Consider the following 16,339-nt stretch of genomic DNA (forward strand, 5'->3'; position numbering starts at 1 on the left):
GCGGCACAGGGCTGCGCCGCCACCTTGGAATGTACAAATGCTGGGTCTGAGCATCACCAGGAGCTGCCAGAGAGCACAGCCCAGCCCAGCTGCACTGCCCAGGGCTGGCTGTGCCTCACCAGAGCCCGGGCACACCCCGAGGGATCCCTGTGAGCACCGGGCTCCTTCCTGCAGGAACCGTGTGTGCTGCTGATACGAACTGGAAACATCGATTCCGTCTCAAGTTGGGTTTTTAAATAAAAGTGCTCTCTGTTGCTCCAGCCTCATGGATCAGGACACCACTGACAGTTCCAGGACCATGACATATCTGCATGAATGAAGAACAATCTCTTCCCTCCCTCTTCTCCCTTCCCTTCCTTTGCCCTGCCCCGCTGCTGTCGTGTTCAATACGAGATGGGGCAAACCCCAGAGGCCAGGTCACATTTGTACATTTTTGCAGATCTCCATCACAGATGGAATTTTTTTTTTTTTTTTTTTTTTTTTGCTGGTCATTCCTTTCAACCCATCCACGAGCAGGACAACCCCAAAAAAGAAGAGAGGGCAGCAAAACCAAACCCCAGAGCAGAGACGCAGCAGAGAAGAACCAAACGAGAGCAGCGCTCAGTTCTCCACCGGGGTGGGATTCGCTAAGGGCTGGCTCACGATGACTTGCACCACGTAATCCTTTGGGATTTTCAGCTCCTCCAGTTTCATTTTGTCTGCCAGGGGTCTCCCAGAGAAGAACCAGCGCTGGCTGCCCGGCTCCACTCCCTCCACGGCGTGCAGCCGCCGCTTCATGTGGTACACGGTGTCCATGCTGCGCACCAGCAGCCGCAGGTCCTTGCCCGTGGACAGGCGCAGGCGCAGCTGGCACTCGTGCCCGGAGTTGGGAGGGGGCTCAGGGATGTCCAGAGTCTCCAGGTCACCCTTCTCCTCGATCATGTTGATGGGTGGGGCCAGGCAGTAGACAGGGAGCTGGTAGCGGTTGCCCAGTTCATCGTAACACTCGGTAAGAGCACCTGGAGGAGAGAGAAGGGGAAAGTGAGGGGGAATCGCTGGCACTGCCACACTGCAGGGGTCACTCTGGGAATGAGTGGGAATGAGTGGGAATTCCACACTGCAGGGGTCACTCTGGGAATTGCTGGCACTGCCACACTGCAGGGGTCACTCTGGGAATGAGTGGGAATTCCACACTGCACATTTCACACTGCAGGGGTCACTCTGGGAATGAGTGGGAATTCCACATTGTGCATTTCACACTGCAGGGGTCACTCTGGGAATCGCTGGCACACATTTCACACTGCAGGGGTCACTCTGTCACTCTGGGAATCAGTGGGAATTCCACATTGCACAGTTCACACTGCAGGGGTCACTCTGGGAATGAGTGGGAATTCCACACTGCAGGGGTCACTCTGGGAATTGCTGGCACACATTTCACACTGCAGGGGTCACTCTGTCACTCTGGGAATGAGTGGGAATTCCACACTGCACATTTCACACTGCAGGGGTCACTCTGGGAAGTTTTACCCTGCTCTTTGACCACACAAGAGGTGAGGTTGGAATTCAGGCTTTAAAGGACCAGACAAAAATCATCAATGCCCACCTTGTCTGCATAAAGACAAAAATTATCAATGCCCCACCTTGGCTGCATAAAGACAAAAATCATCAATGCCCCACCTTGTTTGCATAAAGACAAAAATCATCAATGCCCCACCTTGTTTGAAACTCGGGGTTGAGATAAAAGCACCTCCCTAAAAGCCAAAAATCCCAGCTAAACCAGGATAAAGTCCCCAGGCAGGCAGGAGGGATGAGGATGTGCTCCCATGTCTCATGTCAGCAGCTGCATGGCCAAGGCTCAGCACACAAAAATGCCCCTTGGAGCAATTCCACCAGGCTGAGCCTGAGCTGTGAAAATGCAGGAGGGCCCCGTGAAAGGAGGATTTTGTAACTTCTCAAACATCCCCAAATTGCTGGAATGGTTCTTGCAGGCCTGGTGTTTCAGTGAGCACTGCCAGGACAAACAAACACGGCCACCCAAGCCTGTGGCTCCATCACCACCACAGAACAACACCCAGCACGGATTTTGGATTTCCACAGCATCTCTGAGCCCACATTCAAACCCTGGAGTGCCAGGAGGGATTTTTATTTCCCTAAACTCCCTTGGGATCACCTGGGTGCTCAGGAATTCTACCACATGCTGAAGTATCAAATACAGGCTGAGCTTTTCCCAGTGTAACTTTATAAAATAAAGATTTTACTTTCTAAAATAGATTTCAAGTGCTGCCCTAGAAAAGCAGCAGCGCATTTTCAGTGCTGTTTTAACAATTCAAGGCAGAGAAGGCTGAAAGCAGAGCCTGGGACACCGAGGCAGCTGCATCCCAAAAGAAGGAATCCTCTCTCACTGTGGTTAAAGCCCCTCTGCCCTGCTCTGAATTTACCTGCAGAAGCAATTCCCACATTTCTGCCCCTAGAGGGGCACAGTCACTTGCCAAGTTCCCCATCCTTGTGGAGCTGGGAATGCCTGAAGAGGAGCCAAGTCCTTGAGCTACAGAATATTAAAAACCTCTTTGAGTCTGTTCTGCACACAACAGCCAAGAGCTCCTTGTTACAAACTAAGGGGGTTTTATTTGGAGTTTTCTTTTTCCTGCTGACACTGAGTTCTCTTAAACTTTGCTGTTTGATCAGCAAAATGACCACAATATAAAATTATAACTCAGGGATATGTGGTGTCACCCAGCCCAGTGTAACAGCAACTTCTTCTTCTGGAAGTCTTTTGGATAGAAATCCTCTTTTTTAAAGGATAATTTGTGTTTGCAAAAACACACAGAGGAAATCATTCAGAAGATCAATGGTTTAGGCTTTCTGTTTGTACAGGCATCTGAGATTTATCAGAGAACAAAACAAAAGGAAATAAAATGATCTAATTACATCAACTCATGACAGTGTTTTACCATTAATGAATTTCAGAGCAAACCAACTTTTATCAAAGCTGTGCTGGACCCAAACCCTTTTATGATTCTTTGCCCTTTACAGACCCAATCCCAAAGTTCCCACACTTCAGTTTTGTTTTACAACGCTCATTTCACTCCTCATCTATTTGCTAAATGCCACAGGACTAAATTCCAGACATAGAAACAAATTTGCTGCTAAAACCAAGCCAAAATCCAAACCTCAACAGCCTTTCAGTGTAGATAAAGAAGCTAAAATTTCCTCAAAAGCCATTTCTTTTAAAAAGAATGCATCAGCTTTAGAAGAGCTCCTCAAAGAGTTAATTTTAAATAACAGGGGGAGCTTGCTGAGGAATTCCTTCATCATTTATCTGGCTGCCCAGCTGAACTAACATGGAGGTCAAAGCTGATGCTATAAACACTGGATTCCTTCATCATCATCAGATAAGCAATATTAAAACAAATCCTCTCAAACAGCAGCTAACTTGGAGGTCTGCAGCTATAAAAATAAATAAATAGGAAGAGACAGAGCAGAGGAAAGCTCTTGCCAATAAAACCCCACAGTCCCACCCCAGGCTGAGAAATGGTTTCTACCAAACTCTTAATGTGGAACAGGTCATTGAACCTCACCAGTAATGCCAGTCTTCCATTCACCCTGGTGGAAATGTCCCCTGTCCCAAGTCCCCAAACATCCCAACATTGCTGTTCTAACTGAAAATCACCAAAAAAATCAAATATCCCTGCTAGAGAGCATGTCCTAACATTGCTGTTCTAACTGAAAATCACCAAAAAAATCAAATATCCCTGCTAGAGAACACTTCCTAACATTGCTGTTCTAACTGAAAATCACAAATATCCCAACTAGAGAACACTTCCCAACATTGCTGTTCTAACTGAAAATCATAGAAAATCAAATATCCCAGCTAGAGAACACTTCCTAACATTGCTGTTCTAACTGAAAATCACCAAAAAAAAAAAAATCAAATATCCCAACTAGAGAACATGTCCTAACATTAAATTTTTGTGATTTTCAGTTAGAACAGCAAACATCCCAACTAGAGAACACTTCCTAACATTGCTGTCCTAACTGAAAATCACAAAAAAAAAAAAAAAAAAAAATCAAATATCCCAACTAGAGAGCATGTCCTAACATTAATTTTTTGTGATTTTCAGTTAGAACAGCAAACATCCCAACTAGAGAACACTTCCTAACATTGCTGTCCTAACTGAAAATCACACACCCACAAATAAAAAAATCAAACATCTCAACACAACATTGCTTTTCTAACTGAAAATCAAATTTCTGATCCTTCCTGCAGGATACAGCAGCTTGGACTACATTTAGCTGGAAGGGGCACTGAAAGACTATAAAGTTTTTATGAGAGAGTGGAAAACAAGAGAGAAAGAAATATTTGTCAGGTTTTTCTGTCCCTTAGGCAGCAGGGTCCTTCCAGCACGGGAGGAAAAGGCAGCACAGAGATGCTCAGAGCTGCAGGGAACAACCACCCCACATCCCAGATGAGCCCCATTTCCCTCCCCTTCCCCAAAGCACAGAGGCTCAGATGCCAAAGCCCCAAGGATTGGAGTTTTCACTGCTGCATCATCCCAAGAAACCTCTGGAAGGGGCAGGATCTGGGAGGAAGGCAGCAGGAAGGAAGGAAGGGTGGCAGACAATGCAAAAAACAACAGCAGATGGGATTATTTTAATATTTCAGAGCTAACAGGGGCTCGGAGAGTGAGGGATTCTGGAAGGAGCTACAAGGCAGAGCTTCTTGTTGGTTGTTATCCAGGTAGGAGACAGCTTGAGAATTTCAGAGGGAAAAATAAGCAGATGTGATCATCAAGCACGAGGGAACGGGAACATTTTGAAATTAATTGCTTTGCCAGCCACAAAAACTTTGTTTTATGAAGATTATGAGGATATTTCACTGGATTTGGAAGGAAAAAAGGACTGGTTAAAGCACTGCTTCCAGCCCTAGGCAGTTCAGAGTTTGGGCTCATCCTCCTGCAGGACCAACAATTTAAGAGCTCTCAAAGACAGGAAGGGCAACTTTTGCAGGAGTTATTAAATCAAGAAAATATGGTCACACTCACCTGAAAACATGAAAAGTTTTAACGCATTTGAAATGGTATTTTGGCATTTCCTTAAGCTGCACACCATTCTCTTCAGGAAAATTCTTATTTTCTGTTCATAAAATGCCTTCAAGTTTCAGAGCAATTTTGAGGAGCACTGCTCAGAAACACCCAAAACTTAACAACTAAGCAGATTTCCATATTATTTTCCCCCTTCTCTCAACCAGATTTGCTGCAGGAAGAGAAATGAAGACAACACAACCCAAAATGCAGCAGTGTAGTGAGACTCAGCTAATTTAAGGAGACTGTCTGTGTATAACACATTTGCCCAAGGAACAGCTGGTTCAGTTGTTTTTCTGACTGAAAATCTCCATTCCAAAGCCAAGCTGAGCCTGGATTGCTGAATAAATTGAGGAAAGCAGAGCTCTCACCTGTGGAGTATTGATTTGGACCCAATATAAATCACTGATGCCTGAAATTCAGAAGGAAAACAAAGAAGTCTCTGGGTCTTACAGCAGAGCAGCTCCTGGAGAGCAGTGATGAGGCAGAAAAGCTGAATTATCTCTTCATCTTTATTAGCTGCTGATGCTAGGTCTGAGCTGGGAAATACAAGATTTTTATAAGGAAAAAAATCCCTGTGCTGACATCAGGAGCACGTGGGAGAGGTGGAGGGGGGCTCCTGCAGAGGGGAGCAGGGCTGGGACAGGAGCACACACACACACAGTGCTGTGCTCCACTCACCTGCAGGCAGCCCACACTGGGAGGAATTCACACCAAAAAGCTCTTCCTGACTTAACCCCAACAGAAACTGCTCAGTTCATCCCTGCAAGTGTCCGAGGCTGCTGTTACCAGAGTGGCTTTCCCCTTTTCCAGAGGGAAATTTGTGGGAATGCTCGTGCAAGTCAGTGCCTTGCACGGTGTAGAGAGGACAATAAAGAATTAATGGTGTGGGGGAAACACTTGACAATAAACCACCCACACAAACCCCCTCCTGTGCTCCTTCCACGCTCAGTTTCCATGGGTTCTGCAGATCTGAACTGGCAGAAAGCTCCTAGACAAAGGTGCAGTTTGGATCCTGAGTTTGGATCCTGACTGCTCTGCTCTCATCCCCACCCTGCCTCTGGCACTGCAGCTCCTCAAGGAATGGCTTTGCACATAATGAGTGTTAAGCATTTAATAATTCTCATTTCCAATCCACTGACAAACAGCTCTTCCATTATGGGAACATTATTGGTCTGGCTCCATTCCATGCTGGAGAAGAACTCCAGGAGGCAGCAGGAGATGCCAGGGCTCCAGGAGCTGCCTGGTGAGCAGGAGCAGCTCATCCCCACTTGTGACACACAGGGATTGAAACTGGAAAGAGAGGGAGGTAAAGAGACTCTGACAGCCTTCCCAACCTCGAGGATCCTGCCCAGCAGGAGCAGCTCATCCCCACTTGTGACACACAGGGATTGAAACTGGAAAGAGAGGGAGATAAAGAGACTCTGACAGCCTTCCCAAGCTCGAGGATCCTGCCCAGCAGTCACACAATGGTTGGGGTTAGAAGGGATCTCTGGAGATCACCTTCAGTCCAACCCTTCCCAGGTGACACAGGGACACATCCAGGTGGGTCTGGGATGTCCCCAGAGGGAATTCCACAACTCCCTGGGCAGCTGCTCCAGGGCTCGGCCACTCTCCACAGAACAAAGTTTTTCCTCATGCTGTAATACCAAAATAACACTTTTAAAGAGCAAATCCCAGTTGGAGAATGAACCAAAGATCCCTCAGGTGTATCCAAGCCCTCCTGCCCCAAACTAAGCACAGCTCACCTGAACACAGGGCAGGCTCCTCACTGAACAGCCTGTTCTGAGAAATTGTGGCTGCCCCATCCCTGGAAGTGTCCAGGGCCAGGCTGGAAAAAGCCAGGACAGTGAAGGTGTCCCTGCTATGGCAGGGGATGGCAGTGGATGAGCTTTAAGGTCCCCACAAAGCCAAATTTTGGGCAAAGCCTGCTGCACGTGTGCCATGTGCATCACTTTGCTGATCCTCTCCCTTTATCACAGCACAGCACCAGCATCACTTCACTCATTAGCACTAATTAACTAGGCTGAAGGTGAAAGATAATTAACAGTCTTCTGAAGCAGAGGAATTTCTGCCCTAGCTAAATGAGGCACTTTTGTTCAGGTTTTAGCCCCAGCTGTGCCTCCCTCGTGGTGCTTGATGTGCTGGAGAGGGGAGAGCAGAGGGACAGGGATGGAACATGGGGGAAAGGGGTGCTCAGGGAACCAAAGCCCCCAAAATTCCTCTTAGAGGAGGAATTGCTCTGCAGAGGAGCTGGGATCTGTCACCCCACCTCACTCACCTGATGGAGACCAGGGAAGAAGGGACCTACACCAGAAAGCTCCAAATTTCCCAGCAGTGTAACAAACTTCCAGAAACGACCTCATCCTTCCCTAAAACAGCTCCACCAGAGCTCACATTCCTCCAGGCTGTGCACTTCACTGGCTTTCCATCAGTGGCTTTGATAAATAAAGTAATTATGCACTAATGCTCAGTAGTTGTCATGTTAACAACACCATATGTACTGCTACTTCCATATCCCTGTAAAACTTGGATCTAACATTGCATGGAAGGAACAGCTTCCAAGAGATATTCCATCAGGGTTCAAAGATGACAAGTCATTTTACTAATGAAGTATTCATCTACTACTCTGCTTTGCATGTCATGAAAATAAATGCCTGTCTAGACAGGCTTCTTAGATAAAAATTTAAAAATAAAATGGTTGGTAAAAGAGCTTCTCTGTGTACCCTCTTCATTTACATTTGCTGTTCTGCATTATCCAGCTTCTTCAAGGGGCTGGAGGGTTTTGGAGGAGAAGAATAAAGCAGAATATCCTCACCAGCTGAGGCTGCACTGCATCCCTGCAAGCACAGCTGCCCTGGCAGTGTTGAAAGTCCCCAGGTCACCTGCTCAGGGTGAGGCTGAACTCGGATTTACACAAGTTGTCACTGCCTTGGTTACCATTGATTTTTTCAGTCTGCTGTTCCTGTAAATCCAGAGTGAACAGCTGGCACTCAGCATCCCAAACCCCAGAACTGGCATGGTTCAAATGGAAACCAAAGGGGAGGCTCACATTATACACGTGGCAGAAATTTCCTTTTTCTTGCCAACCACTGACACTGACAGATTGTGTCCCTGGAAGTGCACAAAGTGCCACAACCAGGAATTCCTTGGGCACTCCAGGGACGAGGATCCAAACCTCCCTGGGCAGTTCCAGTGCCTGAGCCCCCTTTCCATGGGGAAATTCCTGCTGATCCCACCCTGAGCCTGCCCTGAGCCCCCTTTCCATGGGGAAATTCCTGCTGTGCCCACCCTGAGCCTGCCCTGGCCCAGCCTGAGGCCGTTCCCTCTGCTCCTGTCCCTGTGCCCTGGAGCAGAGACCAAATTTCCCCAGCTCCAACCTCATTCCAGGGAATTGCAGAGAGAGAGGAGGCACAGACTGACCATGACTTGTTGGGATGTTCAATCAGCAACTGCTGAGCACAGCACTCGAGCTGCTCCACCTCCTGTGCACTCCAGGCAGGGAGTTCAGCCTCCAAACAATCCCCTGCCCAAAATGAGATTTCATGGAGTTTAATCTGAGCTCCAAATGGATCTGGAGGGAAATTAGGGCTGATACAGCTCTTGTTAAAGCTCCAGGTAAAGCAGCAGCAGTGAGAACCTCTCAGATTGAACACCCAACAAACGTTGGCTCCGATGGAGTGTGGGGTGGTCTCCCAGAGTGGAAAAGTCCTCAAACTGAACAACTCCCTCAGCTGGGTGCAACAGGGAGAGAAGGCAAGCCATGCCTTCAGTTTGAGCTTTCCTGTTTCCCAGCCTCTGCACTGCATTGCTACAGAACTCTGCACTCCATATCAATGTCAGCAGGTTCTCCTCACAGCTCAGTCCCACAGAACAATCCTTTTCCAGCCCCAGAACCAAGGACACCGCTGCAGCTTCAGCCCCAAAGTGCAAACAACAGGGAATGGAGGGGAGCAACCTGGGAGGGTGGGACTGCATCACCTGGAGCTGGAATTGGACAATGAAGCCAGCATGGAAATGGACCCAAACTTATCAAAGTGTGAGAACTCGTGGCCAGGATCCATCTGGGGTGGAGCCACGGCCGGGCTCTGGCACTGCCCAAGGTGGATCCTGTGAAGGGCTTTTAATAAAAACCAATTTATTGCTGTAACTCTGCCCAGCCTCTGCTCCAGGCAGCCTCTGAAGGCAGCACAAAGGCATTTCTGAAAAGTGCTGCTCAGTCATCCTCCCCACAGCAGAAAGACAAACTGAAACCAAAGGCAGGAAATAGAGAGGCAAGGGCGGCAGGGGAAGAGACTCAGAAGAGCCCAAGAATTCTGTTGACAAAGCTCCTCAAAAAACCTTTCAAAACACAAGAGCAGAAGTTAAAGATATTTAAGGAAAACAACTGTAGGATGGAGCCATGAGGTGAATCCTTTCAATGAGGGTGTCACAATAATCCTTTATTCCTCTAACACTGCCCAGCCTCTGAAGGCAGCACGAGCCCAGAATGACCCAGACAAAGACCAAGGTTCCTCCTGCTCCCACCTCCCTGCAGCCCCTGCTGCCCTTCCAGGACCTGCTGCCCTTCCAGGACCTGCCCTGAGCCTGGCACTCGCTCATTTGCATGCTCAGTCTCCAAGGATCACCAGCAAAAATGTGCAAGGCTCCAGGGAGGTCAAGCAGCCTGACAGGATCCCACAGCAGTGCCCACATCCGAAAATAAAACTGCAGCACAAGGCTGGCTCAGGCTGTGGGGGTGGAGGGGATTAAAGGAGGTTACAGAAGATCTGAGTGTTCTTTATTTGCTCCTCACCTCCACGGTGCTGCTCTTTCAGAGCAGAGGCCCTTCTTTAAAATAAATTAAAAAAAAAAAAAATTAAATTAAATTATGGTAAAATAAAATAAATTTAAATAAAAATAAAAATTAAATTAAATTAAATTAAAAAATAAAAATTAAAATAAAAGAAAATGAAAATAAAATTAAAATAAATAAAAAATAAAATTAAGAAAAACATAACATAAAATAACGTATAAAATAAAATAATAAAATAAATAAAATAAAAATAAAAAAATAAAAATAAAATTAAAAATAAAATTAAAAATAAAATTAAAACAAAATTCATAAAAATTAAAATAAAATACATAAAAATTAAAATAAAAGAAAATTTTAAAAAATAAAATAAAAATAAAATAAACAATAAAATTTAAAATAAAATAAAATACATAAAAATTAAAATAAAATAAAAATTAAAAAATAAAAAATAAAATAAAATAAAAATTAAAAAATAATAAAAAAAATTAAAATAAAATAAAATAAGTGGCCCTTATTTAAAATTTAAAAAAGAGGAAAAATTATTGATTAAGCACAAAGGTGGAAGAGTGAATGTTGGTGCTGCCTCCTGCCCTGAATGTGCCCTGAGCAGAGGCTGCACAGATGGTGAGAGCCCAAGAAGGTTAAAAATCCAAGGCCTTGCTGTACCTGTGACCTTCTATAAAAACCTTCCTTGATCACTCAGGAATTATTAAAAGCAGCTCGGAGGTTTCATTGTTCCTGTGCAGTTTCAAGGAGTCAAAACACAGGTGGAAACACAGAGTTCATTCTGCTGCAGGTTTTCTTTGCAAAAAAGCAACAAACCAAGCATTGCTTGCTCTGGGCTGGGCTCAGCAAAAAAGGAAAGATTTTTCTCCATGCTAACAGTCAGCAAAAAGCAGCTCCCAGCTCTAGGTGCATAAAATCCTTTGAAATTCGGATTTTCCCAGAGGTCAAGCTGTCTGTAACACACTCTGAGTGACTCCAAGTTATCAGCCCGAGTATTTGTTGGAGGAGGTTGTGGAATATTTAAAAATGCTGAAATACCTCATGAGTGCAGCCCCTGTTCTCTGTGACACCTCAGGCAGGATTTCCTCACCATTACCTGCGCCTAAAAGGTTAAAGGGAGAAATTTTCTGGGGCTCACCCACTTCTGCCTTGGTTTTGGAGAAAAGTCACCATCCTATTATAATTATTTAAATTCCTGAAGCCAAACCAGCAGAAGATGCCAAAAGTTTTGGCCACAATCAAGCGGAGGTGATGGAGGAGGAGTGGGATGAGCCAGAAGCAGGTGGGACACCCAAGCAATTGATATTTTAGCAACGTGCCAAGCACCTTCTCTGCAGGGTTTGGTGCCATAAATTGAGTGTTTTGCCCTGAAGTGCTGCTCATCTGTGCTGAATGAACAGCCCAACGCTGCCAAAACAGCTCATTCATGGGGGCTCATCAAATTCATGGCAGAAATAATATCCCCCTCGCTGCTCCTGCCTCCAAATTTCCATTTGTTGAGAGAATTATGTTTTTACCAGGCTTTGGTGTGGTCAAACAGACTCAGACCCTCACAGAGAGGAACCTTCCCACATTAAAGACAATTTCTGAGGGCTGCAGCCTGATGTGAGGGACACACCACAGTGAGAGGTAACCTGGATTTTATTCCACGTTTCCTGAGTTTTCCTGGCACGTACAGTTGATATTCTAGCAACTAAAATATCAAAATAAATTACTAAAATATCAAAATAAAATACCCTTAGGTCAGGCTGAGCCCCCCATTTACCAAACTGAGGGCACCCATCCCTCCAGGAACTCCAAACCCACAACTCCAAAGGCAGCAGAGCCACCCCTGGAGACCACCACAGCTCTCACTGGAATCTCCAGGGGGAAAACCCATTTTAAACTTCATTTCCCACTCCCATTTTAAACAGTTCATCTTTCTTTTTCTCATTCCCCAAGCAGCCAGCAAGGCAGGTGAGGCTGATCCTCAGCCCCTCCACTGGAAGCAGCCAATCACGGAGGAAATGTCCACTCCTGGGGAATATTTAATAAAGCAGCATGTCCTGAATGCTATTGGGGAATATTTAATAAAGCAGCATGCCCTGAATATTATTAGGGAATATTTAATAAAGCAGGCATCATGTCCTGACCACCATCAGATAGCACAGGACTCTTATTTACCTGAAGCAGACACTCCTGCAACACCCAGAACAACCAGCAGCTTCCTCCATGAGGAATTTGAGAAGTTCTTTTGGCACAAATATGGATTTTGGGGTTTCTTAGGGTTTTCTTTTTTTATTTTTGGTTTTGTTTTGTTTTGTTTGTTTGTTTTTGGGTTTTGTGCTTGTTTTTTGGTGGGTTTTTTTTGTTGGTTTTTTTTCTTTGTTGGTTTGGGGTTTTTTTGTTGGTTTTTTTTTTTTTTCCCTTAAAGGAATTAACTGCAATTTTCTGGTCACACATTAATGGTTAAAAAAAAAAAAAAACCAAAAAACCCTTAAAGAGCATTTCTGAAAATGTTGCTCAGTCATCCTCCCCACAGCAGAAAGACAAACTGAAACCAAAGGCAGGAAATAGAGAGGCAAGGGCTGCAGGGAAAGAGACTCCAGAAGAGCCCAAGAATTCTGTTGACAAAGCTCCTCAAAAAACCTTTCAAAACACAAGAGCAGAAGTTAAAGATATTTAAGGAAATTTAAGGAAAACAACTGTAGGATGGAGCCCTAAGTGGGGTTTTTATTTGAAGGGCTGAGAGTTTCTAACCTGCACTTAGATATATAAATAAATATTCCAGCCAGCCACAATTGCTTTACATCCTGAGGGTTTGATTCATTTTCCTTCCACTTGAAGAAAACATTGGGAATTAAGCATCCCTCAGAAAGGATGTTGTGATCTATTTTAAAAGTATTAATCACTGCAGAAATGATGGAAAGCAGCATCTTCATTGCAGGAGGTTGTGAGCAAAGTGATTCTTTCTCAAGGTCAGGAGGAATTTGGAGACACAACAACAAAGCACATCCTTGACCAGAACTATGGCCATTCCCAAGGGGAAAAAGCCATTTTTCCAGCTGGGATGGACACAGAAAATGCCAAAAATCACCAAAATAAGGGGCAGCAGAGGAGGATGAGCCGCCACTGTGGCCTGAGCAGGCTGAGGGAAGCTGGAGCAGGGAAATCCCAAATCCAGGCACTCAGCCTGGAGCTGAGATCCCTCCTTTGGATGAAAAAGCAACTCCTGGGCCTGGGCACTGAAAGAGGCAGAGATCTGGGGGATTGCTCCTCTGCAGGAGGCACTTGGTGAGCAGCCAGAGCTGCCCCAGGAAATGGGGTTTGGGGAGGAGCTGGGAAATGGATTTGGGCATGAGCTGGGAAATGGATTTGGGGATGAGCTGGGATCCCACATGCCAGAAAATGGGGTTTGGGGAGGAGCTCCCCAGCTCTGGGAATTGGACTTTGGGATGAGCTGGCAATTGAATTTTTGGATGAGCTGGGATCCCCTGCTCTGGGTAATGGATTTTGGGATGAGCTGGGAAATGGATTTTGGGATGAGCTGGGCTGCCCTACTTTGGGAAATGCATTTTGGGATAAACTGGGAATTGAATTTTTGGATGAGCTGGGAATTGGATTTTGGGATGAGCTTGGAAATGGATTTTGGGGTGATCTGGGCTCCCCAACTCCGGGAAGTGGATTTTGGGATGAGCTGGGAATTGAATTTTTGGATTAGCTGGGATCCCCTGCTCTGGGTAATGGATTTTGGGATGAGCTGGGAATTGAATTTTGGGGTAATCTGGGAAATGGATTTTGGGGCTCCCCAACTCCGGGAAATGGATTTTGGGGCAAGTTGGGCTACCCCACTCAGGGTATTGGATTTTGGGGTGGTCTGGGCTCCCCCACAGCTCAGCAGGAGCCCAGAGGAGCAGGAGCAGAGCCAGCAGAGCCATTTCTGTCACCCCTGGCCCTGCCCTGTGCTGCTGACCAGGCAGGGACAGGGGCTGGAACACCCAAAATTGGGATGCAGCTCCCAGCCCCTGCCCAGAGGATGCCTGGGTGCTGGGAGGCAGGAGGGACTCAGGATTTATGAAATTCCCAATGCATTCCCTCCCCATTTCAGCCTCCCAGCCTACAGAGGGGGCCTGACGTCAAGAACCCTTAAAAATAGACGTGGATGTGTAGAGGAAAAAGCAAAATAAAAGCACTCTCCTAATGCACACACAGCCTCAGTGCCAGCAGCAGCTTGTCTGCTTCCTCACAAGGCAGCAGCAATTTTGGGTTTTAATCCCTTGCCTTTTGGGTTGTTTTTTTTTTAAACTGAAGTAAAAACAAACCAGAAAAAGCTTCCCTGGAACTAATAACTGCTGTCTCCTGAGCAGAGTTTAGTCAAAAAAAAAAACCAAAAACCCCAAAGCAACAAACCAGGAGGCTCAGCTGTAAATTTTATGATATTCACTGCAGATTTTAGAGTTTGCTTAACTTTCATGGGCTGCATTTTGCTCTCAGTGCTACTGCTGATCATATTGACAGACAGGCTTTGATAGTCAGACCTCCCAAAGCTTTCATAACTCTGCTGGAATCTAAAATTAGACAGCCACAGTCACCAAAATACCATTTTAAAGGGGCATTAGAGAAACCTGAGCGAGTATTTGGTATCCTCACAGAAAAAACACATTGTCCAGCAATGTTTGACATGTGTAGAGAGAATGCAATCCATCAAAAGTAGGATTTTGAATGATAATTAAAAAGCCTCTTCAGACAAGCAAGCAATTCCTGCAGCTTTAACTCCCAGCAATGGATACAGAAATTTTCAAGGACAAGAGGAAGAAAAACCACAAAGAGCCGGTGGTTTTAAGGGCAGCAGTTCACAGGGGATTCAATTTAAATGCTAAAGGTTCCACAGCAAAACTCACTGTACAGATTCACTCCATCACAAATTCATCAGTACAGCAGGTAACTCTAATACTGCCACCACACAAAAAGCTCTGCAGAAGGACAGAGTTCCACTTTTGGAGCTCTTTAATTTCCAGGAGCCATCCATGGAATGGTCAGTGGTAAAGCCTCCTACACTTTATAGCATTTTGTGTCAGGTATTTCTGAATTGCTGTGCAAATTTCAATCCTAACGCTCGGCTTGCTGGGCTGTGAGCACACACTGACAGCTCAGTTTGCCATCAACATAAAATAAAATAAATGGGCTCAATAAATGGAGATTTTCATCAACATAAATAAAAAGGCAGTTTTCAACACAGCAGAGGGCAATTTTTTATATTGAGTACCAGTGATAAATGCTAAAAACACCCAAACCCCAAAGCTGCTGGGGGAGTGCCCATCCCTGGAGGTGTCCAGGGAGCAGATTCCAGAGCTGTGTGTTCCTCCTGGAAATCAGGCAGCTCCAGAGCTGCAATTCTGCATTTCTGCTTTTTGCTTGAAGGCAATGTTGGACCCACCTGATAATTCTGTGGCATTGATCAATCTGGGATTGAGAGATCTGCAGGGGACAGGGTGGGGCTGGCCACAAGCCGGATTGCACCCTGGAAACCTTTTCCAACCTAAATAATTCTGGGATTGTGTGTGATTGAATTAGCAGAGTTTTGCTGGAATTGGGAATTCGTGGGAAACCCCCCATGCCTTCCCCACACTGCTGCTCTTGGCTTTGAGGGCTTTCCTTGTTGTTATTTAGGACTTTTTTTAGGCTTTTCTAATCCAGATTTCACCCAAAGGAGAAGAAAATTTTCTATTCAGAGTGGGGATATCTCAGTGATGTTCTTTACTTCTCCCCAGCATTTCAGGGAAATATTCCCATCCCACTTTTGGGGATCTCAGTAAATGAAGAGCCAGGAAAAGGCAGCTGGGGCCAGAGGAGCTGTGTCTGGAGGCCCAGGAAAGCTGAAAACTCAGCAGAGAGGCCCTTTTACCACTCCAACAGCATGGAAGGAGCTAAACCCCAACATCCTGAGGTGAAAAGTCCATCCTGGAACTGACTGCCTAAGAAGGGTTAAAAACAGCCCAACCCAAAGCTCATGGTGGAGTGGCTTTAAGAGTAAATTTTATTTTATTGTATTTATTTTTTTGTAAATTTTTAATTGTATTTTTTTTTTGTAAATTATTTTGGTAAATTTTATGCCTTTTATTTTCTAACCTATTAAAGGTAACCTGTATTTATTCCCTGTCAAAGGTAACCTGCATTTCATTACAACTTCCCCCTGTATAAATTGTGGTTTTCTGCCATCTCCAATTTATATTTTAGCAATAAAGCAAAAGCAATGCAAGGGCTGCAAAGATGCAATCTCTGAGATATTTAACCCCAATATCCTGGGAACTCTGCTGCAGCTCATGAAGTGTCCAGGTTGGAATTCAAAACCTCCACTTAACCCCAGCCAGATTGCAATTAATATTAATGACTTACAGGACAAGTTCAGCCCAACATTAAGATTATTTTAAAATACTACTACTTTTTAAATCCAAGATTTCCTGTTTGATAGCTGAGAAGCATGGGAAACTCTTCTGCA

General features: G+C 45.3%; 1 protein-coding gene across 1 annotated transcript in view; it reads right to left on the reverse strand.

The window, feature by feature from the left end:
• Positions 1–461: 461 nt before the first annotated feature.
• UBTD2 (ubiquitin domain containing 2) overlaps positions 462–16,339 on the reverse strand; it is a 44,174-nt gene continuing 28,296 nt past the window's right edge. Inside the window, exon 3 of the mRNA XM_071443600.1 lies at positions 462–998. Within this exon, the coding sequence (XP_071299701.1) occupies positions 601–998 (398 nt within the window). The 3' untranslated portion in view covers positions 462–600. The remainder of the gene's footprint in view (positions 999–16,339) is intronic.

Source organism: Agelaius tricolor, unplaced genomic scaffold (assembly GCF_023055355.1).
Source record: "Agelaius tricolor isolate 1412-34295 unplaced genomic scaffold, bAgeTri1.0.p SCAF_18, whole genome shotgun sequence".
Lineage (NCBI taxonomy): Eukaryota > Metazoa > Chordata > Aves > Passeriformes > Icteridae > Agelaius > Agelaius tricolor.